The 25,446-nt window shown below is 44.0% G+C and overlaps 1 protein-coding gene across 2 annotated transcripts in view; it reads left to right on the forward strand.

Annotated features, from left to right (window-relative positions):
- Positions 1-25,446, forward strand: part of FAM151A (family with sequence similarity 151 member A) — a 34,290-nt gene that overhangs the window by 2,472 nt on the left and 6,372 nt on the right. The window contains exons 2-7 of one of the 2 annotated variants that reach the window (XM_082266198.1): positions 3,070-3,210; positions 5,171-5,320; positions 8,549-8,708; positions 8,817-9,044; positions 19,690-19,829; positions 23,890-24,031. In XM_082266198.1, the coding sequence (XP_082122324.1) occupies positions 3,070-3,210; positions 5,171-5,320; positions 8,549-8,708; positions 8,817-9,044; positions 19,690-19,829; positions 23,890-24,031 (961 nt within the window). Of the gene's footprint in view, positions 1-3,066; positions 3,211-5,170; positions 5,321-8,548; positions 8,709-8,816; positions 9,045-19,689; positions 19,830-23,889; positions 24,032-25,446 lie in introns of both variants that reach the window. The other variant, XM_082266197.1, reaches the window with a different exon arrangement.

The following is a 25,446-nucleotide window of genomic DNA, read 5'->3' on the forward strand; positions in this document are numbered from 1 at the left end:
ATGGTGGGACCTACAAACATAAGGATTTTTCTAGATCAAACCTTTTAGAGATTCGGGCGAACATCCTGATCAAGTGCAGGACTTTGGGATCGCTTATACAAAAACTGCACACACTTGCTGATCATTAAAAGCTAAGGTCTGCAAATTACATTTGTTGCCCAACCTACAGTGCCTCAAAAAAGTATTCATACCCCTTGAAGTTTACACATTTTGTCATGTAACAACCAAAAATGTAAATTTATTTTTTTGAGATTTTTTTGGTCTTTTGGGGATGTCTCTACCAGCTTTGCACATCTAGACAGTGGAATTTTTGACCATTCTTCTTTGCAAAATAGCTCAAGCTCTGTCAGATTGGATGGAGAGCATCTGTGAACAGTAATTTTCAAGTCTTGCAGATTCTCAATTGGATATAGGTCTGGACTTTGACTGGGCCATTCTAACACAATATGCTTTGATCTAAACCATTCCATTGTAGCTCTGGCTGTTTGTTTAGGGTCGTTGTTCTGCTGGAAGGTGAACCTCCGCCCCAGTCTCAACTCTTTTGCAGACTCTAACAGGTTTTCTGTTATCCCCACAACATGATGCTGCCTCCACCATGTTTCACAGTGGGGATGGTGTGTTAAGGGTGATGTGCAGTGTTAGTTTTCCACCACACATAGCATTTTGCTTTTAGGCCAAAACGTTCAATTTTGGTCTCATCTGACCAGAGCACCTTCTTCTACATGTTTGCTGTGTCCCCCACATAGCTTCTCGCAAACTGCAAACAAGACTTCTTATGGCTTTCTTTCAACAATGGCTTTCTTCTTGCCACTCTTCTATAAAGGTCAGATTTGTGAAGTGCATGACTAATAGTTGTCCTGTGGACAGATTCTCCCACCTGAGAAGTACATTTCTGCAGCTTCTTCAGAGTTACCATGGGCCTCTTGGCCGCTTCTCCAAATAATGCTCTTCTTGCCCGGCCTGTCAGTTTAGGTGGACAGCCATGTCTTGGTAGGTTTGCAGTTGTGCCATACTCTTTCCATTTTCGGATGATGGATTGAACAGTGCTCCGTGAGATGGTCAAAGCTTGAGATATTTTTTTGTAACCTAACCCTGTTTTAAACTTCTCCACAACTTTATCCCTGACCTGTCTGGTGTGTTCCTTGGCCTTTCAAGATGCTGTTTGTTTATTAAGGTTCTCTAACAAACCTCTAAGGGCTCTTTCACACACACTGTCTGTGCGGAGATACAGCTGTCAGATCCCCATGCATCTCTATGGGGGAAATCGGATGGGAACGGACCGTCGGTCCGTTCTTATCCGATCCCATCCGATCCGATGGACGGATGGAAAATAGGGTTTCCATCCGTCCAGATTTGATGGATCGGATCGGATGTCAGCGGACATGTCTCCGCTGACATCCGATGCCCCATAGGGGTGCATGGGGGGGTCGTTAAGATCCGCCTGAAAAACTGACAGGTGGATCTGAACGGTCCGCCTGTGTGAAAGGGGCCTAAGGGCTTCACAGCTGCATTTATACCGAGGTTAAATTACACACAGGTGGACTCTATTTACTAATTAGGTAACTTCTGAAGACAATTGGTTCCACTAGATTTTAGTTAGGAGTAATTGAGTAAAGGGGGCTGAATACAAATGCATGCCACACTTTTCAGATATTTATTTGTAAAAAATTTTGAAAACCATTTATCATTTTCCTTCCACTTCACAATTATGTGCCACTTTGTGTTGGTCTATCACAAAAAATCCCAATAAAATACATTTACGTTTTGAGTTGTAACATGACAAAATGTGGAAAATTTCAAGGGTTATGAATACTTTTTCAAGGCACTGTATCTTGTCCTTTTTTAAAGATTTGGAGACAGTTTGGTGAGTGATTGTGGCTTGTTTATATGGTGGTGGCAGATACCCACAGAGAAGTCTGTACACTCAGTATACTCTAGATAGTCAGTGTGTGTTAGTGCCCTCCTAAATGACTCCTTTGACTTTGCAGACCCTACCAATTTGGAGCAAGACGAGTTTCTAACACCACTTCCACCTATTAGACGAAACACAATGTTCAGCCCGTTAATAAAAGTTTACCAGCCTTCTAATGACAGACTTTACTTTGAAAGTAGATTTGGGAAAATGTAGGATGGAATCCTTGGGTCATTCACCAGAAACAAGTATGCAGATCAGGATTTTTGTTATAGATTTCATTTAAAGACACTTTAAGTATAACCAAACTTATTAAAAAAAGCCTTAGCTTTAGATGCATTTTTAGTTGCTACATATTTATCCTGGGCCAGGGACTAAGAAAATATTGAAGGCAGAGGCAATCAGACAACTACCATTTTCAGAAGGAGAGGTTCACAACGGTTGGCTTCATATTTCTCCCAGTACTGGTTTCCTTTCAAGGGAACGTGTCAAACAAAATGTCCTTACCCCATTGCCGCTGCCCCTTCTGAGCTGATTATGGCCGCCTCTTTCCACCCAAAGCTCTATACTTACCGAGATCTCGCCATCAAGGTCCACTACGTTACTATACTTCACGTTGGCTTCACTCAAGGTCTATGCATATGCAGTTCAGACCCCAAAGGCTGCTATGGGGATGGTAGATTGATCAGCTCCTGTCCTTCTACCGGCCTTACTGAAGTCAACAGGCTGAACTAGACGTTTGGTGAAGAAGCTGGGAATTCAAGTAAAATTTCACCAATTATTGCAAATGCATGCAGTCTCGTGCCTTCAGTAGAACTTGTTGAAGCAGAATGTATTCATTTTGGTTGCATTATCCCACATATACTAATTTTTATTAACACCAGTCTAGTCATTGCGTTGTCTGTTAGCAAGACAGAACAGAACTACCCGTTCTTGTTGAAGGAAGATGGTTTAGAGACCAGAAGGTTTCTGATATTTACCACTATCTGTGGAAGTTTATCAGCTGAGGGCTTTAAATCCCTAAACAGTTCAAAAGATTTACAGTAAACAGAAATATTGTAACTCTCCTTGAAATCCTCTTTAATCTTCTCTTTATCTATATGAGTTTACAAAACAGCTTTTCTTGATCAGTTTGAAGCTCTTATGATTCTCAGCAGATTCCAAGCCTGGGTTTAGCACGGATGGAGATATGTTAGACTACCTAAAGTCCATTGGGCAGATCTCAGCCGAGGATGGGTTACTCGTCACCTGGTATCATAGAGCCAATAGCAAAAGCGAAATGCAGGAAGCCCTAAACAGTAAGTATGGTTTACATTTTACATTCCATCAATGTATTCAAGATATTGTGTTAATGCAGCCTATTCATTGAGAGATGCTAATGCACACACAAATGGCCATGTACTCTTTTTCAACACACCACAATCACAGATGGTTCCTATTTTTGCCTTGTGGTGCACTGCAGTTGACATGTGTTGGTGTGCATTTACAAGGTGCATTGCGGTAGCAATCATAGTGAAGATCATTCTGCTACAGTTCATGCATTGCCTCAACTTGCGGTGGAGAGTGGTAAAATCACATTTTTCAATTTGTTACCACAGGGTTACCACAGGGTAACAATGTTAAGCCAGTCAAAGGGCCCGAATTTTATTACACAGGTGATATTTTTTAAAATTGTATTTTTATTAGCGTTTCCAATAAACCCAACTGATTTTGTTTTTACTAGCCCTCTTTAGATAATTTAGTTATAAAAGCCAAACCACAAGAAGAAGCCACATGACTCTTTAAAAATAAAAAAAACAGGTAATGGCCCATGTTTGGGACTTGGCTAATAGTGTTGTGTGAAAAAATTCTGTCCAAACACACACACATTATATATATATATATATATATATTATATATATATATATATATATATATATATATATATATATATATGCTATAGTGTGCTATTGTGAGTGTAAATATAGTGTGAATATGGTGATAGTGCAATGTGAGTGTAGTGTGACCATTCATTTTTACTTTAGTGTCAGTTTAGTGTTTCAGGGCAGGTTTACTGCAGTATATTGAGGTGCCTTAGTGCACATTTACTGCAGTATATTGAACTGCGTTAGTGCACGTTTACTGCAGTATATTGACGTGTGTTAGTGCACGTTTACTGCAGTATATTGAAGTGCATTAGTACAAGTTTACTGCAGTATATTGAACTGTGTTAGTGCACGTTTACTGCAGTATATTGAAATGTGTTAGTGCACATTTACTGCAGTATATTGACGTGTGTTAGTGCACGTTTACTGCAGTATATTGAAGTGCATTAGTGCACGTTTACTGCAGTATATTGAACTGTGTTAGTGCACGTTTACTGCAGTATATTGACGTGTGTTAAACCATAAACAAAATTTGGCTTGGAGTGGGACTTTGAAGGCACCAAGTACTAAATAATTTGAATAAAAATAAGTTTTATTTAAGTTAGCATAAAAACACCAATGCTATATGGACATGTTTGAACATGGAACACATTACACCAATGTTGATAGGCAAAAAAGGATTGACTTCCTCCACCCGACGCGTTTCGGGGCTTTCACAGCTTCTTCTTCTTCAGGAGTGTGGTTGGCATCAACCTTATAGATTCCATTGGTGTATACAGCATTGCCATGTCAGCATTTAAAAACAAGATCTCAGGAGAGCTGCCACTTCGCCTAAGGGTATGATTAACACCCAATATGTATACAAGGCAGTGAGGTAGGTATGGTTAGTAAGCAATACTTAGCCCGACCAGTGTGATTCTTGGCTACTGAGGCCTGACAGACAGGTTCTAGTATCAGTGAGCATATAATGTGACTTATTTTTACAGAGGTTTGAAGGCTCAAAACCTCAGGAGAAACAGGTCACATTATATGCTCACTGATACTAGAACCTGTCTGTTTTCCAGTGTTTTCCTTTGACAGATGTTGATCCAACAAGAAACTTCTGTCGAGTGGGGGGTGGCCACACACTGATCAAAATTCGTCTGGTCCACACTGAACCAGCAGAATTTCAATCATTGTATGGCCAGCTTAAGTTTACGTCTCGTGTGACTCAGTAATATTATATCAGCCCATGCCCTATTAGGAAGATTTCCTGCTCTTTAGGTGACTTATCTTGTACTTGATGTTCTCTAGCAGTCATGTAGCAAAGATGCTGTTTGAATTCCTGACACAATGATATTAATCGAGGGAGCATCTACAAATCTTCATCTGAATACTATGTATAACCCTGCAGGTGAAATCATGGTGTTGGAGGCTGATGTCAATGTTCAGGGACAAGGAACAGTCAATGAGACAAATATTCCTATCATGGCTCATCCCCCTGATGTATACAGTGACAATACACTGCAAGAATGGCTGGACGCTGTGCTGCTTTCCCATAAAGGTAATATTCTGGTATATAATCTATGACCATTTAAGGGTTATCTGTGTGTAGGTGGTGTGCAGCGTGATTAGGTGGTGATAATTCACACAGTTAAGTCCAGTAGAGAACTTGTATTGAAGTAATTCAGTAACAGTTTACAACAAAACCTGGAGGGAAGCCACTCAACTGGGTGCACTCAAGGTTTTCAGCAATGTAAATAGAGCAATACTCAGCCGGGCTGATATCGCCTGTAGAGAGGGCAGAATGTAGCCTGGCCGTCTTGTGCCCAATCAGGAAGATGTCCAGAGGAGTTGAAGATCCTACCCTTTCCCTCCTCATCAGGAACCTTTCCCTACCGCTAGTACTGTCCCTGACAGGTGGAGTACCCACACTCCTACACCTACACTCCCCACTTGCCGAATGCATGCCAAAACTGGGAGTCAGGGTCTTAAATAGGCTCTGCCTGATCCAAAATGACCACCACAATCACATGGGGTGGCAGCATGCAATAGGATAGCTTCCCCAGTGACCCAGGAAACCATAGAGAAATCCTTTTCCTCTTGACTGTCTCTCCATCAACAGTGCCGCTGCAGAAGAGCATCACCTGCAGTGGAGAAAGTAAACTGCACCTGCCTACATGTGGAATAGACAAGGTGCTATAAAATGTATAATGAAGTATTCCTTAAAGCATATGTAAATTACACTGCTCAAAGAAATTAAAGGAACACTTTGAAAACACATCAGATCTCAATGGGGAAAAATATCATGCTGGATATCTATACTGATATGGACTGGGTAATGTGTTAGGAACGAAAGGATGCCACATCGTTTGATTGAAGGAAATTAAAATTATCAACCTACAGAAGGCTGAATTCAAAGACACCCCGAAAATCAGTGAAAAAATGATGCAGCAGGTTAGTCCATTTTTCTGAAATTACATTGCAGCAACTCAAAATGGTACTTAGTAGTTTGTATGCCCCCCACGAGCTTGTATACATGCCTGACAACGTTGGGGCATGTTCCTAATGAGAAGACGGATGGTGTCCTGGGGTATTTCGTCCCAGATCTGGACCAGGGCATCACTGAGCTCCTGAACAGACTGAGGTGCAACCTGGCGGGGTCGGATGGAACGAAACATAATGTCCCAGAGGTGTTCTATTGGATTTAGGTCAGGCGAGCGAGGGGGCCATTCAATGGTATCAATTCCTTCATCCTCCAGGAACTGGCTGCATACTCTCGCCATATGAGGTCGGGCATTGTCTTGCCACAGTGGGCACCCATGACCCACTGACCCAGTGTAGGGTCATGGGTTCCTCAGCGTAGGGCCTGAGGAACCCAAGACCAAGGGTAGGGTCTGACAATTGGTCCAAGGATTTCATCCCGATACCTAATGGCAGTCAGGGTGCCATTGTCTAGCCTGTAGAGGTCTGTGTGTCCCTCCATGTATATGCCTTCCCAAACCATCACTGACCCACTACCAAACTAGTAATGCTGAACGATGTTACAGGCAGCATAACGTTCTCCATGGCTTCTCCAGACCCTTTAACATCTGTCACATGTGCTCAGGGTGAACCTGCTCTCACCTGTGAAAAGCACAGTCAGTGGCGGACCTGCCAATTCTGGTGTTCAATGGTAAATGCCAATCGAGCTCCACAGTGCCAGGCAGTGAGCACATGGCCCACTAGAGGACGTTGGACCCTCAGGTCATCATGAAGTCTATTTCTGATTGTTTTGTCAGTGACATTCACACCTGTGGCCTGCTGGAGGTCATTTTGTAGGGCTCTGGCAGTGCTCATCCTGTTCTTCTTTGCACAAAGGATCAAATACTTGTCCTGCTGATGGATTAAGGACCTTCTACAGCCCTGTCCAGCTCTCCAAGAGTAGCCACCTGCCTTCTGGAATCTCCTCCATACTCTTGAGACTGTGCTGGGAAACACAGCAAACCTTTTAGCAATGGCACGTATTGATGTGCCATCCTGAAGGAGTTTGACTGCCTGTGCAACCTCTATAGGTTCCAGGTATCGCCTCATGCTACCAGTAGTGACACTGACCCTAGCCAAATGTAAAACTAGCGAAAAACAGTCAGAAAAGTTGAGCAGGGAAAAAAAAAGTCAGTGGTCTCCTGTTGCAGGTCGCCTCATTGTTGCCCATCTAGTGCACCTGTTTTGTTTGTTTCAATAACACCAAATCAGCTGAAACTGATTAGCAACTCCCTCTGCTAGTTAAGTGACCAGATCAATATCCCAGGAGTTTACTTGACTTGATGCTAAACTCTGATTAAAAAGTGTTCCTTTAATTTTTTTGAGCAGTGTATAACAATTAACGTCTGTTATTTGCTCCCTTTTTGACTTGTTAAAGCTGAAATCCAGGGAAAAAAACTGTCAGTAGCCACAGGGAATATAAATAAGCTTTTAGGCTAAGTGCCTTTGGAAACCCAGATATTATAAAACATAATATCATCACTGTGCTGTACATAGTTTGTGGCTCTCTGCAGAAAACGACAGGAGGGGCGGAGACAAGACCAGTCACACTGCACATGGAGAGAGAGCAGCAGTGACCAGTCTTTGTTACAGAAAGCTCCTGCTCCGTTAAAGTTTATGTTGGATTACTGAACAGATCTGGAAGAAGTACAGAAATCACACCAAGATTCATGTAAGAATGCACATAACTTTTGTATTTAGACAATATTTACTTATCCCAGAATTTAGCTTTAAAAAAATATGAAAGTGTTTTGTTATGACTGTTTGATAATGGAAACAAAAACTGTTGGTCCTCTCAGAAATCTTGTGAGCATATAACTTCTTGTGCTATCTGCCTGTGTTGAATGTTGTTAGTTAGGATTGTTCCCAGCTAGTCCTGAGAACTACAATACGCCTACTCTTCAGGGCCGGGATAAGGGCTTCACAGGAGGGGCGATTGCCCCTCAGGGCGCAATGGTTTATTTCAGGGATGGGGGGTGCGCCTTGACCCTAACCCTAAGGGAAGGGGGGCGCAGTTTGGCATCCTTGCCCTGGGCGCTGGATGACCTTATTCTGTCACTGCTCCCCTTTATAGAGAAGTGATGTTCTGTAGTCCTAAAAGTGTTACTAAACGTATCACCAAGTGAAAATAAAAAGGAAAAAAAGCCACGAAAACTCACGCAGTCACCACATCTAAGTACTTTCAAGCTGCAAATATACTATTTTTGTATTTGAGATACTTGAACCTCTTATATATCAGTTGTACAGTTTAACTTTTTCTTCTATACAGGCATCAAACTGGACTTCAAGAGCCTCCAAGCTGTCAGCCCGTCACTTGACATATTGCTGAAAAAGTCATCACAGATGAAAATCAACCGCCCTGTGTGGATAAATGCGGACATTGTGGCTGGACCCAATGTCAACCATGAGATAGGAATCAATGCCACACAGTCAGTATCCTGGAAATATTTGGTGATATTGTTTGCAAGTTAGTGATATTTTGGTGAATAGGATAAGTTAATGACAGTAGTTATTGTAACTGTGATCCATCGTTGCAGGTTTCTGGGTTTAGTACAGGAGAAATTCCCAGATGTCACAATCTCCCCAGGCTGGGTGACGCTGTACCTGCCACCGATTATCTCCAACAGAACATACACCAGAGAAATGATTGTGAAGATGTACAATCTAGTGAAGGATCTTCCCCAGAGAATCACCTTCCCAGCTCGAGCTGTCCTGACCCGCTCTGCCTGGCCTCACTTCAACTGGCTTCTGGAACAGTCTGGACGGTAATAGGCATTGTGCCATGCATGTTAGATAAAATTTAAATCTGCATTATAGACGCTACTGTAGCCCTTCATCAGTGCTGTCCACTTAAAGTGTTACTAAACCTATAAGACTCGATTCACACTGCTGCGACTTGTCAGGCAACTTGTCAGCCTGACAAGTCACGGTCCCTCGCGGTCCATTGACTGCTACAGGACCCGTTCTAATAGGAGCAACACAAGTCGCTCCGACTTAGAAAAAGGGTCCTGTACTATTTCGGGGCGACCTCGGAGCGACTTGCATAGACTTCAATTATATGAAGTCCGTGCAAGTCGCGCCGAAGTCGCGGTGCACGGGACTTCAGAAGTCGCTCCCGAAGTAGTACAGAGTTGTGTCGCCATAGTGTGAACCAACTCTTACAGTAAAATCAGCCTATATATACAGTAAAGCATGTGTAACACCCTCCTAGGTAGGTGCTAGAGAGTGAGTAAAGTTTTTGGCTCTGTCTGCCTATCATAGGAGCAGCAGGTAAATTCTATATTCTCTCTGCTTAACAGAGAGCAGGATCTGTGAGTTAGGTCAGCTTAATGTGCTCAGTGTTTGATTCATCTTGTCTAGGGGAGTGTCCCCACTGGTCCAATAGGGAGGCATATTGGACATTGGAGAAAACCTAACCAATGGACATACAGGCTTTGATACAGCCCCAGTGATTGGCACAGACTGCTGTCTCAGTGCATTGTGGGGTGTAGTATAAAAAGCCATGAGCACATGTGCTCGGGGTCTTTGGCTGGTGAGCAGAGTCCCGGAAGGAGGGTGGCGGCTGCCTCCTCTTCTGCAGTGGTTGGTGTATGGTCACAGGCAGTCGACCTGGTGAGCCAGAAGTGTGTAGCTGACCCCAGAGGTCCAGAAGAGCTGACTAGCAGGAGTTGAGACACTGGAGAACCTGAAAAGCAGTATCGTGAGTACAGGGGACCGTGTCTAAGGGCCTGACCAGGAAGGGGGCCACCCCGGAGTAGAGTAGTCAGAGGATGAGTGTCAGCCGGTGGATAGAAAGGGGGTACTAGGTGAGTACCCTGAAGATAAGTGCTCAAGAACATTATTCATATTCATCTAGTGGCAGGATGAAGCTGCGGACTTACTGCATTCTCAGATAGAAGTCCTCACCATTGTAAATAGTTTAAGTGTTGGAGTATCCCACTCATCCCTTTTCCCATCCCCATATAAAATAAAAAAACAAAAACAACAACCCCTAGACTGTTCATTGACTGAGCCAGAAAATAAAGTCTTAAGATTCTGCATGCAGTGGCTACTGGTAACCCAGGGGAACCTGAAAGGTGAGAAATTCAGTAGCCCTTAAGGTGGGCAGTGCTACCCATGCTTGTTATACTCACTGTGGAACCTGAGGGGTTAATCCTCTGCATTGTGTAAAAAGGCTGCTTGATCCTGTATGCAAAGATCCTCCCCTTCCTCCACTGACTCCAAAACATGTCCGTATCAGACAAAGCCTGTGGTGTCAGGCTGCACATGTTCAGTTTGGTGTGTATTGGTAGAGAGGTTTTTTTTTTTTCTTGGGAGAGTGCATGTGATCAGCACAGGGCCAATCAGCACTATCCAGAAATGTCTAGACAGAGGGTCTGGAGCCCTGCAGCCTCAAAGGACAGCTCAGTGCAGTATGAAAACTCCTCCTACAAGCTTCACCAGGAACAGGTAGAAGTCACAAGACTGCTTTATACTGCAGATGAGAAAAGGTATTTATCAGTTTATATTTGCTAAAATAATTGCATTTCCACCTTCTGTGAACTGTGGGAGACCAGATATAGGGAATGCAGAGTCCTGGGTTTAGTAACACTTTAATGAGTAATTCCAGGGAACAATGAAGGTTGATAATAGCCAGCAAATGCTGAAACTGTGCTAAAGCCAGGAAGTCCACTCAAATTACCCTAAACGGAATTGTATATAATCCTTGCAGTCCAATTTCACAGAACTCCTCATATGGACGATGGGGGGGGGGGGGGGGGGGACTGCTTCCATTTTTGCTGTGTAACATTCTGTCACTCTTATTGAAATCAGTTAGCCAGTGTTAGATAAAAACATACATGGCTCATAGTGGGTGTGGTTGTGAATATCCTGTCTTACAGATATGTAAACTAAAGTTTTACCATTTGAGCAGATTATAGAAAAACAAGAGGGAGACATCCCAGGGTTCTACAGCTATAAAAAAAAAAAAACACCAAGCAGTTAGTTGAGCCATACACAGATATATTTATAAAAAGTAAAAATTGCATAGCAATTTTCCCAGTGAAAGAGTACATACATTCTTCTTGTTCGAGTGTGCCAAAAAATGAATGCCATCAGGCTATTTTCTGTGCTGATCAAATGTTTTTCATCAATTTAAAATGGATAATACCACATTTGGCCACTAGATAGTGCTACCATAGACGCCACCTAATGGCCAAATGCAGCATTGTCGGTTTTATCAATGTTTTTTATAAATACACCTGTTAAATGCTAAGCAGGGTGGAGTAATCTACGCACCTGCGGCTGCCTGAATACCTTAACAGTAACTGCTTGTGATCCTTAGAGGTACAGACAAACAAGCTTTCCCCGTACTTCTCCTTTAACCACTTAAGCCCCAGAAGATTTTACCCCCTTCCTGACCTGGGGGTATTTTGCGATTCAGCACTGCGTGACTTTAACGGACAATTGCGCGGTCGTGCGACGCTGTATCCAAATTAAATTGATGTTCTTTTTTTCCCACAAACAGAGATTTCTTTTGGTGGTATTTGATCACCTGTGCAATTTTTTGATCATGCGCTATAAACAAAAAAAGAGTGACAATTTTGCAAAAATAACAATATTTTTCACATTTTTTTATATGAAATTCCCCCCAAAAAAATGTAAAAATCAAAATTTTTTAACATTTTTGGCCAATTTGTTTTATGCTACATATGTTTGGTAAAAAAATCGCAATAAGTGTATTTTGATTGGTTTGCGCAAAAGTTATTGCGTTTACTAACTAAGGGAAAGATTTCTGTCATTTTTATTGTTTTTTTTTTTTTAACGAGTAATGGCGGCGATCTGCGATTTTTTTTTGCGGGACTGCGACATTGCGGCGGACAGATCGGACCCTTGACTGACATTTTTGACACTTTTGGGGGTACCAGTGACATTACTGCAGTAATCAGTGCTATACATATGCACTGTTACTGTAAAAATGACACTGGGAGGGAAGGGGTTAACTTTATTGGAGAAGGAGGGGTTAAGTGTGTCCCTAGGGGCGTACTTCTAACTGTAAAGGGATGTGGCTGTTTGTGTAACTACAGAGATATACGATCCTGCATAGCAGGACCGTATGATCTCTGCACTTACACAAGGGAGAATGACAGGCGGCTTTGTTTACATTAGCCGCCTGCCTTTCTCCCTCTGTAACGGACAATCGCGAGTGACCGGCGGACATTGGGTCCGCCGGGCACACACGCGGCGATCACAGTGAGCGAGCGGGAGCGGGAGCGCGCCTCCGGCGGCGCGCGCTCGCCCCCTATTGGGGTACCCATACGTCATTTTTGCCTGCACGGGGCTGACCGCCGCAGTATATGTACTTGCGGCGGTCGGCAAGCGGTTAAGTGTGTACCCAGCTAAAAGTGGAAAGGGCTTAAAGGGGGGCGATTAAACAGAATCTGTGCCTACTCACTGTATACACTGCACAAACATACCACAAAATACTCCTAATCACTGTGCCACAGGTAACTGTTTTATAGACACATATAAACCTCAGAATGAACGATCGTTTTTAAGAAAAATGTAATGTTTCCATCACATATAGTGAAAAAACTATCAGCGCAAGACTAAGTGAAATTCAAATGTGTATAAAATGTGCTAGAATAAATCAATATATAAATCCGGCTGCATACACACCCCTACCGAAGAAGCCAAACGGAGCCCACGCTCCAGGCGTAACGCGTATAGGGAGGCGGAGCCTGCGTGCCTGACGCCGATCGCTCGGGTGCTACTCTCCAACACTGAATGCCATAATAGCAGGCACGGCTGAGTGCCCAACAAATGCTGGAGAGGTTACCTGTGATAGTCTGTTTATCCCCTGATATGCTCATGCTGGCCCGTTTGGGTCTGGTATCAAGGTGAGAGGCCAATCTTACTGGTGGAGGGAGTTCACACACTGGTGGTTCCTGCTTGATTCACAAGGGATTGAGGCTGTCCTGTCATCACCTGGATATACTAATCATTACTTTGGAGCACTTTATATGAACATTTATGTTTCATCAGAGCACATATGATGGACACCATATTTTGTTGATAACACTTGTTGATTCATGTAATCACTAATTATTTTTGTGCACTTCTGGCGCAGCACGTTTTTTGATTTTTCCATCACATATGCTTTACTTCACACAGAAACTGATCACTGAGCCTACCTTAAAGAAGATCTTCATTAAAACCTGCAACTGTTGGGATAATAAACACCTTGGTCAGGGCTATGTAATGTACAACATACTGTGTAGAGTTCAGGGGTCTGGAGGAGTAAGTAACATACAAAACATCATAATGTATAGAGTACAGGGGCCATGAGTAATGTATAGAGTACAGGGGCCATGAGTAAAGCTCGCCATACATGGTTCAGTATTTTTCATTCAGCCAGCCAGCTGAACAAAATAATCTGAAAAAATTTCCCCATCCACACATTCAAGGTGAATGGGGAAATCCTCCCTGTTGTGTCTTTATATGCTGACAGCAGGATTCCCCCACTGTCAGAATACACTGATCGGCTGACCGAATACTGCAGGACTGTTTATCAGGAGCCAGTCTATCAGACAAAACAACAGATAGAGTGCGGCAGTCAGGACAAGCCCCCTTGTTTACATGAATGTCCCCCCCTTACATCATAAATCCCCATCCCCCTCTTTATCAAAATCCTCCCCCTTACGTCAAAGACCCTTCCCCCTTATGTACTCCAGAGTCACCCCCCCTTACATCGGGGTCCCCAGAGTAACCCTCCCCCCCTTACTCCAGGGTCTCCAGAGCCACCCCTTTTACATTAAGGTGCCCTGAGCCAACCTCCCATGCATCAGGGCCCCCAGAGCCCTCTCTTTATTACACCAGGGTCCCCCGGAGCCACCTCCTTACATCAAGGTCCCCAGAGCCCCCCTCATTAAATCAGGGTCCCCAGAGCCCTCCTCCTTACATCAGAGTCCCCAGAGTTGCTCCTTGTTACATCAGGGTCTTTAGAGAGCCCCCCTCCTTACATCAGGGACCCCAGAGCCCCCCCACCTTACATCAGGGTCCCAAGAGCCCTCCTTGTTACATCAGGGTCCCCAGAGAGCCCCCTCCTTGCATAAGGGACCCCAGAGCCCTCCTTGTTACATCAGGGTCCTCAGAAAGCCCCCTCTCCTTACATCAGGGTCCCCAGAGAGCCCCCTCTCCTTACATCAGGGTCCCTAGAGCCCCCCTCCTTACATCAGGGTCCCCAGAGAGCCCCCCTTACATCAGGGTCCCCAGAGAGCCCCCCCCCCCCACTTAAATCAGGGTCCCCAGACATCCCCCTTACACAAGGGTCCCCAAAGAGCCCCCCCTTAAATCAGAGTCCCCAGAGCCCCCCTCATTACATCAGGGTCCCCACAGAGCCCCCTCCTCATATCAGGGTCCCCACAGAGCCCCCCCCCCACATCAGGGTCCCCAGAACTGCTCCTACTCACGTTTTTAGGCTGACACTCAGATTCGCTGTGCTGGCCTGGAGTAGCTGGAGGGAGGAGGTGGGTGGAGCCAACACTCCACTCGGCGCGCAGCAGAGGAGGAAGAAGGCTTTGCAGTGAATGCTGGGGCCTCGCTCTCCTCCTCCTCAGATGACGTCACTGGTTGCTAGACCCCGGGCGGTGATAGCTACCAGTGCACTGCAGTATAGTAAGGTGAGCAGATTTTTAAAATGAAATTTTTTTTATTGGCAAATGGTAAACTATTTTAAAGTATATTTTCCTCAAATGATATATGCAGTGTATGTGGTATGTGTTTATGGAATGATTGTATGAAATAAACGTTATTTCTCACATTTCGTTTATGAGATAAAAAAAAAAAAAGATACTTCTTAGAATTTTGAGAATTATGAGAATTGTGCTGTGTGGAAGTAATGCAGGATGTGTGCTCTGTCTGTCCCACAGAGGAGCTTTACCAAAAGCCTTGCTGGTGTCAGAATACAGCCTGGATGGTCTTATTCGCTGCAGCTGCCCTTCTAATCGCCACTATGCCACACTGCAGAAACCAGCATGTGCTCTTCATGCTGACTGAAGCTGTTCCTCTCTCTCTCTTTAGACCAAGTGTAGGGAAAACTCACTCACTGCAGCCAAGAGCTGGAGAATATCTTTGTACTATTCCATCCCCTGTAGTGTAGCAGGTTGGGCTGGGCTGGGCTGAGCTCTCTCCTCTCCCTCCAATCTAGCTGCCGACATGTCCTCTCCTCTGTACATCTCACAACTCATAGAAGGTGGGCTGGAGAAGGGGGGCGATTCAGCATTTCCTATTGGCTGAGAAGGCAGCAAAGAGGGTGTATATCAATCCGCCTCTGAAATCTGCCTGCCCGGGTCTAGCTAAAGAAGGCATGTCCAACTTGCGGCCCGGGGGCCGCATACGGCCCAGAACCGCAGGCAATGCGGTCCACTGACCCCTGACAATTTTATTTTTTGCTGGGAAGGAAGGAAGTTGGGTAGGGGGCACGGCCACAGAGGCTTCCGACTAACAGTAGGCAGAGGCTGCCTCGGAGGGGAGGGGGGTGGAGGCGACCATGTGCAGTGTTTCTGACTCCTACCCCCATGACCACTTCAAGTCACTGAAGTGGTCATGGTGGTTAGAGTGTTTCTTTAATATCTCTCAGAACAAGTAAACCTCTGTATACTGATTCCATTTCATTTGATCACCCTCTAGTTTTGTTAAATTAGTGCGGGGGGCGCGGCGGCATTTTATTACTTGTGTCCCTTAAGGCTCGGTTTCCACTGTTGCGACTTGCTGTGCGACTTGACACATGTCAAGTCGCACAGCAAGTCAAAAGTCATTCATTTCTATTTGGCCTGTTCTCACTGCCGCGATTTGAAAAGTAGTTCGTGCACTACTTTTGGGCCGACTTCAGTGCGACTTCCTTCTATAATGAGGGACAAGTCTCACTGAAAGCCGAGAACAAGTGAACACTACAGAGTCGCGCTAGAAGTAGCGCGACTCTGTAGCCGCAGCAGTGGAAACCGAGCCTAACTATAGTATATATTTTATATGCGGCCCGAGAAAATTTCTCTACACTCAATGTGGCCCAGAGAAGCCAAAAGGTTGGACACCCATGAGCTAAAGATTATCGGCTTATGCGGCAGGAGCTGCTGTATCCCTCCACAGGAAAAAAAGAGTCCCCAGCTTCCTGGCATCAGTACAGGATTAACAGGTAGAATAAAATCTTAAAAAACACTGTAACATATATAAGAACTGGTATGTGAATTTTTGTGTGGGGGTGCTTAAAGAATTTGTGAGGGTGCTTGAGCTATCTCAGTATAGGCCAGTGGCGCGGCGGCAGCGGTACTACAACAGAGGCCCTCGGCTCTGCCGCCGCTGCTGACCTGGGACTTGGACACTAGGGGGACTCACTGGACTGGAGTGGGTAGCGGGGGAAACGATCTGGTCTGCTCTCCCCTCTGGCAGAAAGTTGAGTGGGGGGGCAAGATGGCTGCTTTCCCCTACTATGGGATTCCCCCCTTAGCAAGCTATGCATTATAGGGGCGCATGATTGAGCAGGACTGTGTGCGTTCATAGACACACACAGCACCGGTAAGCCGTGTCCATGTTTGACTGACAGCAGCGGGAGCCTTTTTCTCCCACCGCTCTCAGTGTCTCCAGTGAGAGCCACGCTCGAGCTTGAACAGCACTGGATGGGTGAGAGGAGGCAGGTAGGTGTTTAGGGATTAGGGGGCAGTTAGTGGGCTTTTTTTTTTTTTTACCTTAATGCAAGGTAAGAACTAGGGATGGGCGAATGGTTCGGCCTAGGCATGAATTCAGGCTGAACAATGGGCGTTCACCCGTTCGACAAACACCCGAATTATCGGGGCGTTCTGGGATGAGCTGTTCTCCCTCCAGGTCATGGCGTAAAAGCTTAGCCCACTCGGTCAGAGTTTGCGACACCAGGGCAATTTTGGATACCGGCCTCAGTGCCGAACCAGCCAGAGTGTACATATCGCGGCCCACAGCCTTCACCTTCCTGTCAGCTGGATCCTTAAAGGCCAAGGACTCTTCAACCGAAATCATGGTTGCCCTGTTTAATCCGGAAACCGGTGGTTCAATCACCGGTGGACCAGTCCACTTCTTAAGAAAGGACTCCTTATAGGTGTAACGCCTAGTAAACCGATAAGGGACCCCAAGGTGACGCTTTGGTCGTCCCCTCTCTTTAGCGTCAATTTTGTCAAAATAGGCGGGGAAAGGAAACATCTTTGCCGCTCTGGATGGCTTGTGAGTGCCAAAGGGAACCTGCTCCGCCTCTGTCGCAGCTGCGTCCTCCATCTTTAAGGTCTCACGCACAGATACAATCAGTGCTTCCAACAGTGTCTTTTCATGCATGGTTGCAGATGCAGAGGAATCATCCTCACCATCAGAGGATTCTGAGCGTGTGGTTGCAGCCTCAGCAGGGTGACCCACGTCCGCGACGGCGATCAGCAATTTTTAGCAGGACTGCGACAAATCCGACACTGCTATCTACTGGTTGAAGAATATATCTCTACTGAATACTGATATGCAGTAGTTGTCGCACAAAATACAATTCTGTATTCCAACAGACTTTTATATATTTTTCTTTGACGTTTACCTCTTTTGTTAAGCACAAATCTATGATATGATTGGTATTTCACCATCTATGACACTGTTTATAAAGGTTTAATATGAATTCATTTACTTTTTTCACATATATAACTTTGCATTGATCTCAACAAAAATACAGGGAGTGCAGAATTATTAGGCAAATGAGTATTTTTGAGGATTCATTTTATTATTGAACAACAACCATGTTCTCAGTGAACCCAAAAAACTCATTAATATCAAAGCTGAGTATTTTTGGAAGTAGTTTTTAGTTTGTTTTTAGTTTTAGCTATTTTAGGGGGATATCTGTGTGTGCAGGTGACTATTACTGTGCATAATTATTAGGCAACTTAACAAAAATCAAATATACAGTATACCCATTTCAATTATTTATTTTTACCAGTGAAACCAATATAACATCTCAACATTCACAAATATACATTTCTGACATTCAAAAACAAAACAAAAACAAATCAGTGACCAATATAGCCACCTTTCTTTGCAAGGACACTCAAAAGCCTGCCATCCATGGATTCTGTCAGTGTTTTGATCTGTTCACCATCAACATTGCGTGCAGCAGCAACCACAGCCTCCCAGACACTGTTCAGAGAGGTGTACTGTTTTCCCTCCTTGTAAATCTCACATTTGATGATGGACCACAGGTTCTCAATGGGGTTCAGATCAGGTGAACAAGGAGGCCATGTCATTAGCTTTTCTTCTTTTATACCCTTTCTTGCCAGCCACGCTGTGGAGTACTTGGACGCGTGTGATGGAGCATTGTCCTGCATAAAAATCATGTTTTTCTTGAAGGATGCAGACTTCTTTCTGTACCACTGCTTGAAGAAGGTGTCTTCCAGAACCTGGCAGTAGGACTGGGAGTTGAGCTTGACTCCATCCTCAACCCGAAAAGACCCCACAAGCTCATCTTTGATGATACCAGCCCAAACCAGTACTCCACCTCCACCTTGCTGGCGTCTGAGTCGGACTGGAGCTCTCTGCCCTTTACCAATCCAGCCATGGGCCCATCCATCTGGCCCATCAAGACTCACTCTCATTTCATCAGTCCATAAAACCTTTGAAAAATCAGTCTTGAGATATTTCTTGGCCCAGTCTTGACGTTTCAGCTTGTGTGTCTTGTTCAGTGGTGGTTGTCTTTCAGCTTTTCTTACCTTGGCCATGTCTCTGAGTATTGCACACCTTGTGCTTTTGGCCACTCCAGTGATGTTGCAGCTCTGAAATATGGCCAAACTGGTGGCAAGTGGCATCTTGGCAGCTGCACGCTTGACTTTTCTCAGTTCATGGGCTGTTATTTTGCGCCTTGGTTTTTCCACATGCTTCTTGCGACCTTGTTGACTATTTTGAATGAAATGCTTTATTGTTCTATGATCACGCTTCAGAAGCTTTGCAATTTTAAGAGTGCTGCATCCCTCTGCAAGATATCTCACTATTTTTGATTTTTCTGAGCCTGTCAAGTCCTTCTTTTGACCCATTTTGCCCAAGGAAAGGAAGTTGCCTAATAATTATGCACACCTGATATAGGGTGTTGATGTCATTAGACCACACCCCTTCTCATTACAGAGATGCACATCACCTAATATGCTTAATTGGTAGTAGGCTTTCGAGCCTATACAGCTTGGAGTAAGACAACATGCATAAAGAGGATGATGTGGTCAAAATACTCATTTGCCTAATAATTCTGCACTCCCTGTATTGGTTTTGGGCACCTTTTAGATTAATTGGTGTTAATTGTCAGTTGTACATTCATAGAGCATAGTGGTTGTATCAGGACGGAGATGTGGAGTGTTGGTTTAATCTAAGAGTTGTTTTTTTTTCCCTGCATAGGTACACGCTGACTTTATGGCAAGGCAGTTCAGACCCACTTACTGTGGACGACCTGTTGTTCATCCGAGATAACAGCAATCCTGAGCAAATCTATTATGACATTTATGAACCCCTCTTATCAGAATTTAAAAAGATAGCGTGTAAGTATCGGTCCAGAGTCTGCTGCGTGGGGTGAATTTGGTTCAAAAGGTGTCTAGGTTAATTAACCACTTAAGCCCCGGAAGATTTTACCCCCTTCCTGACCAGGCCCTATTTTGCGATTCGGCACTGCGTGATTTTAACGGACAATTGCGCGGTCGTGCGACGCTGTACCTAAACAAATTTTACGTCCTTTTTTTCCCCACAAATAGAGCTTTCTTTTGGTGGTATTTGATCACCTGTGCAATTTTTTTTGATCATGCGCTATAAACAAAAAAAGAGCGACAATTTTGCCAAAATAACAATATTTTTCAAATTTTTTTTATATGAAATTCCCCCCAAAAAATTTAAAAATCTAAATTTTTTAACATTTTTGGCCAATTTGTTTTGTGCTACATATGTTTGGTAAAAAAAATCACAATAAGCGTATTTTGATTGGTTTGCGCAAAAGTTATTGCGTTTACTAACTAAGGGAAAGATTTTTGTCATTTATGTTGTTTTTCTTTTTAATGAGTAATGGCGGCGATCTGCGATTTTTTTTGCGGGACTGCAACATTGCGGCGGACAGATCGGACCCTTGACTGACATTTTTGACACTTTTGGGGTTACCAGTGACATTACTACAGTAATCAGTGCTATACATATGCACTGTTACTGTAAAAATTACACTGGCAGGGAAGGGGTTAACTTTATTGGGGAAGGAGGGGTTAAGTGTGTCCCTAGGGGCGTGTTTCTAACTGTGCAGGGATGTGGCTTTACATGTAACAGCACAGATCAACGGTCCTACATAGCAGGACCTTATGATCTGTGCTGTTACACAGGGAAGGACAGGCGGCTTTGTTTACATTAGCCGCCTTTCTCCCTTCACAGCGGACGATCGTGAGTGACCGGCGGACATCGGGTCCGCCGGTCACACGCACGGAGGTGTCCGTGACGAGCCGGGGCGGGAGCGCGCGCTCACCCCCTATTGGCTTAAAGGCTAGTGACGTACCCATACATCACTTTGCCTGGCCGGGGCTGACCGCCGCAGTATATGTACTTGCGGCAGTCGGCAACCGGTTAAAGCAATATTAAACACAAAGGCAAAAATGTATTCTGTTGCAGCTTACCAATTCTTAGATGTTGCGGCTGCATTTTGTTTTCTTTTTTAGGTTTCCTTTTTTTTTATATTTCCACCTGGTAATCCGACCAGTAAGACTTATTTTTTAACAGAACAAGTTGTTCTGAAGATGCAGCACTTAGATGGTGGAGTCAAACCATTTAACATTGACAGGGGTGCTTAACCACTTCAGCCCCGGAAGGTTCTACCCCCCTAATTGACCAGGCCATTTTTTGCGATTCGGCACTGCGTTACTTTAAGGGAAAATTGCACAGTCGTGCGACACTGTACCCAAATACAATTGATGTCCTTTTTTCCCACAAATAGAGCTTTCTTTTGGTAGTATTTGATCACCTCTGCGGTTTTTAGATTTTGTGCTATAAACAAAAAAAGAGCGACAATTTTGAAAAAAACTCCATTTTTACTTTCTGCTATAAAACATTCCAAATAAAAAAAATAAAAAATAAATATTTTTTTATTAGTTTAGGCCAATTTGTATTCTGCTACATATTTTTGGTACAAAAAAAATCCCAAAAAAACGTATTTTAATTGGTTTGCGCAAAAATTATAGCGTTTACAAACTACGGGATAGATTTTTGGACTTTTTATTTATTTATTTTTTTATTAGTAATGGCAGCGATCAGCGATTTTTAGCGGGACTGTGACATTGCGGTGGACAGATCGGATCCCTAACTGACATTTTTGACACTTTCTGGGGACCAGTGATACTAATTCACTAATCAGTGCTAAATAATATGCACTGTTACTGTTTAAATGACACTGGCAGGGAAGGGGTTAATACTGGGGGTGATCAAAGGGGATAAATGTATGTTTAATATGCTTACTGACTGTGTGTGGGGATGGTTCTGTGACAGGCACCGACAAATCGCAGTTTCAGCTTAGCTGTCCCTGCCTGTCTGACAGAAGACTCGCCTGCTTTGTTTACATAAGCAGGCGGGTCTTCTCTCGGTTTCTCCGATGATCGCGGGAGGGCAGTGGCAATCGCTGTGTCGAAACCACATGCACTCAGTCACGCAGTACTACGTGACTGGACGCAGCCGAGCTGCCCTGCCGCAGTAATATTATGGCGGGCGGTTGGCAAGTGGTTAAAGTAACTGTAAAGTCTTGTTTAAAAGAAATAAAAAATAAATAACAAACATGTTATACTGTACTTAACACCTGCTGCTGGCACAACTCTGGAGACCGCTAGCCGGGATAAGAGGGGGAGTGCAGTTGGTGTCACTCCGCATGGGACAGGAGCCAGCGCTACAGAGGAGGCATCGGCTTATGCGGCTCTTGCTCCCTACTACAGCTCCAACATTACAAGTAGTCCCTATGCATTGCAATCTGTTTAATGCTCTTAGATGATGGGTCAGCAAGCCCAGCGTGCGATCTACCAGTCACCTGTCTGCGATCTGCTGGTTGCTGACTCCGGCACTAAACAGAAGCAGAGGGCAGAGAAAGATACCAAAATCATATAAACCACTTCTGGCCTGGAAGATTTTCCCCCTTAATGACCAGGCCATTTTTTGCGATTCGGCACTGCGTTATTTTAATGGACAATTACGCGGCCGTGCAATGCTGTACCCAAATAAAATTGGTGTCCTTTTTTCCCCACAAACAGAGCTTTATTTTGGTGGTATTTGATCACCTCTGCAATTTTTTTTTTTTTGGGCTATAAACAAAAAAAGAGCGACAATTCTGAAAAAAAATAAATAAATTTACATTTTTTCATTTTTTGCTATACAACATTCTCAAATAAAAAAAAATAAAAAAAATCTAATTTTTTTTATAATTTTAGGTCAATTTGTATTCTGCTACATATTTTTGGTAAAAAAAACAAAATCCCAATAAGCATATTTTGATTGGTTTGCGCAAAAGTTATCAAGTCTACAAACTAGGAGAAAGATTTATGTCATTTTTTATCTATTTATTTATTGTTACTAGTAATGGCGGCGATCTGCGATTTTTAGCGGGACTGCAACATTGCGGTAGACAGATTGGACCCCTAACTGACATTTTTGACACTTTTTGGGGGGACCAGTGACATTAATACAGTAATCAGTGTTAAAAATTTGCACTGCTACTGTAATAATGACACTGGCAAGGAAGGGGTTAACCCAGGGGCGATCAAAGTGTTAAGTGTGTGTTCAGCGCCTCGGCCTCCCCGTTGTCGAGTGGGCTTGGGCAGGAGTCTGCCGACCTGCCGCCCTATAACTGCGGTGGCTGGTCGGCAAGTGGTTAATAAACAAGGTTTAGCTAAAAAAATTACCACTAGTTATTAGCATACTTCAGAAAAATAATAATTTCACTAAGTTCCATAGCAGACATAAAAAAATACATGAAAGTGGGATAGAACAGACCCCCTTCCCAGCAAATCTTAATATCCTCCGAAAAATGCCCCAATCCCTGACTGTAAAGTCCTATCCAGCATTTCGGAATTACAGTAAGGCTTCTATCACACAGCCGCTCTGTATGTCCGTATATCACCCCATCCGTTTGCGGGTGATATACGGACATAATGCAAGTCAATGGGATTGCGGATGTCAGCGGATGACCATCCGCTGACATCCGATTTGCGTCCTTTCAGTTCTGTTCCGTTTTTTGGAATGGAAGAGAGCGCTATTTTTCTTCCGTTTAAAAAACGGAACGGATGCAAAATCGGATGTCAGCGCTGACATCTGCAATCCCCATAGACGTACATTATGTCCGTATATCATCCGCAAACGGATGGGGTGATATGCGGACATACAGAGCGGATGTGTCATCCATGTCTGTGAAAAAAAAAAAAAAAAGTGCCGGAGCAGAGGAAAAAAACAGAGCAGCCGTGTGAAAGAGGCCTAAAGAATTGTAAGGGACCTTGAGGGTGCAGTTCTGTTTAAATCTAGATATACTGTATTTATGTATGCTGTCCATCGGAGAGGGCCTGGAACATATTAACACCTTTTCTTTCTTTTACTTAGTGAATCCAAACAGGAAGAAATTGTTCTATTCCGGTGGCAGTTTGCGTTTGTATTTCCACCCGGAGGACAATGACGGAATTCTTGTGAAATGGTTTGACGCCGAAGGTGACTTTTCAGCTGTGCAGAGCCTTCTACAAAGTAAGTAGGGATTGGCAGGGATCTTTACATCACATACTGACATCACTGCAATAATCAATCTCCCAGATGACAGCTAATGCACTGCTTGTGCATTTCATAGGAGCTTCCTATGTCTGGACATAGGCGTGCGCACAGGGTGTGCCGGGTGTGCCTGGGCACACCCTAATCACCTAGGGCACATTAGCATTATCGCTCTGTTTGCTAGTGAGGAGATGGGAAAGATTTCCCTCGGACCTGCTCTGCCATCTATTTCACTTTGCCAGCAGGGAGAGTAATGTATCGGGGCCATGTACATGTAGGCAAACACATGCATGTGTATTTAAACTTTGGGGTGCACACCCTAATGCAATTGGCTGCACACACCTATGTGTCTGGATACATTGAAATGTCAATTCACGTTAATGCACAGAACTAACAGATACAGCGGACACCCAAGGTACAAACCACAACAAACATACGATTTAGCACACCAGATGGTTAACATCTGTGCGTTATGGTGCACTACATTGTATAAAGTTACGAATTTCTATTTAAAAAGATTTGCCATGTGTTGGCAGCCAGTTCAAAATTAACGGGCTGCCCTAAAACACCAATTAAACTTTCAGTTACAATTAGCTAAATACATTCCAGATTCATTAAAATAAAAGATGCTCAAAGTCTTGGTTGGATTCCTTGAGAAAGCAGCCACTGTCTGATTAGAAAAGCCTGTGCCCTGCCAGCATGCTGCAGATAAGGACACTTGCTCTCTGTGGGGAAGAAATGGTCCTTCTGCAGCAGTCTAACACCCACCCTACTGAATCAGACCTATAGCTCTTCCCATAGCCAAGCATATTCTTCCTAATTGGAGAGCCCCAACTCAGCAGGAGATAGGGTGGACTTCTAAAGGGGTCAATATTTCTACACAAGAAACATGGGTCCTTTTCTTCAAGTGCTGGCGGGAGAGAGACGTTTCTACTTAGGTTGTGGCTACTCTTCAAAGAAAATGAACTGTATGACTTTAAGTCCTGGTTCACACCAACGCGGCACGACTTCGGGGGCGACCTGTGAAGTCGCTTGCAGCGCGACTTCAGCGCTCCTTGCACGGACTTCATAAAATGAATGTCTATGCAAGTCGCTCCAGGTCGCCCCGAAGTAGTACAGGAACCTTTTTCTAAGTCGGAGCGACTTGTGTCGCTCCTATTAGAACGGTTCCCGTACCACACAATGGATCGGGATGGGCCGCGACTTGTCAGGCTGACAAGTCGCATTAGTGTGAATGGACTTTAAGCGTCTTTTGTTTTTAGGCACCTAGTACAAATATTTTGCTGATTTAAACTGAAGGTTCAGTTAGGCTTTAATGCAACACATTTAACACCACACTTGATTGCACAATTCAGAATGAATATGATCACTCTTCTTCCAATAGAGAACTAACAGCTT

This window comes from Pelophylax lessonae (genome assembly GCF_965119305.1).
Source record: "Pelophylax lessonae genome assembly, chromosome: 8".
Lineage (NCBI taxonomy): Eukaryota > Metazoa > Chordata > Amphibia > Anura > Ranidae > Pelophylax > Pelophylax lessonae.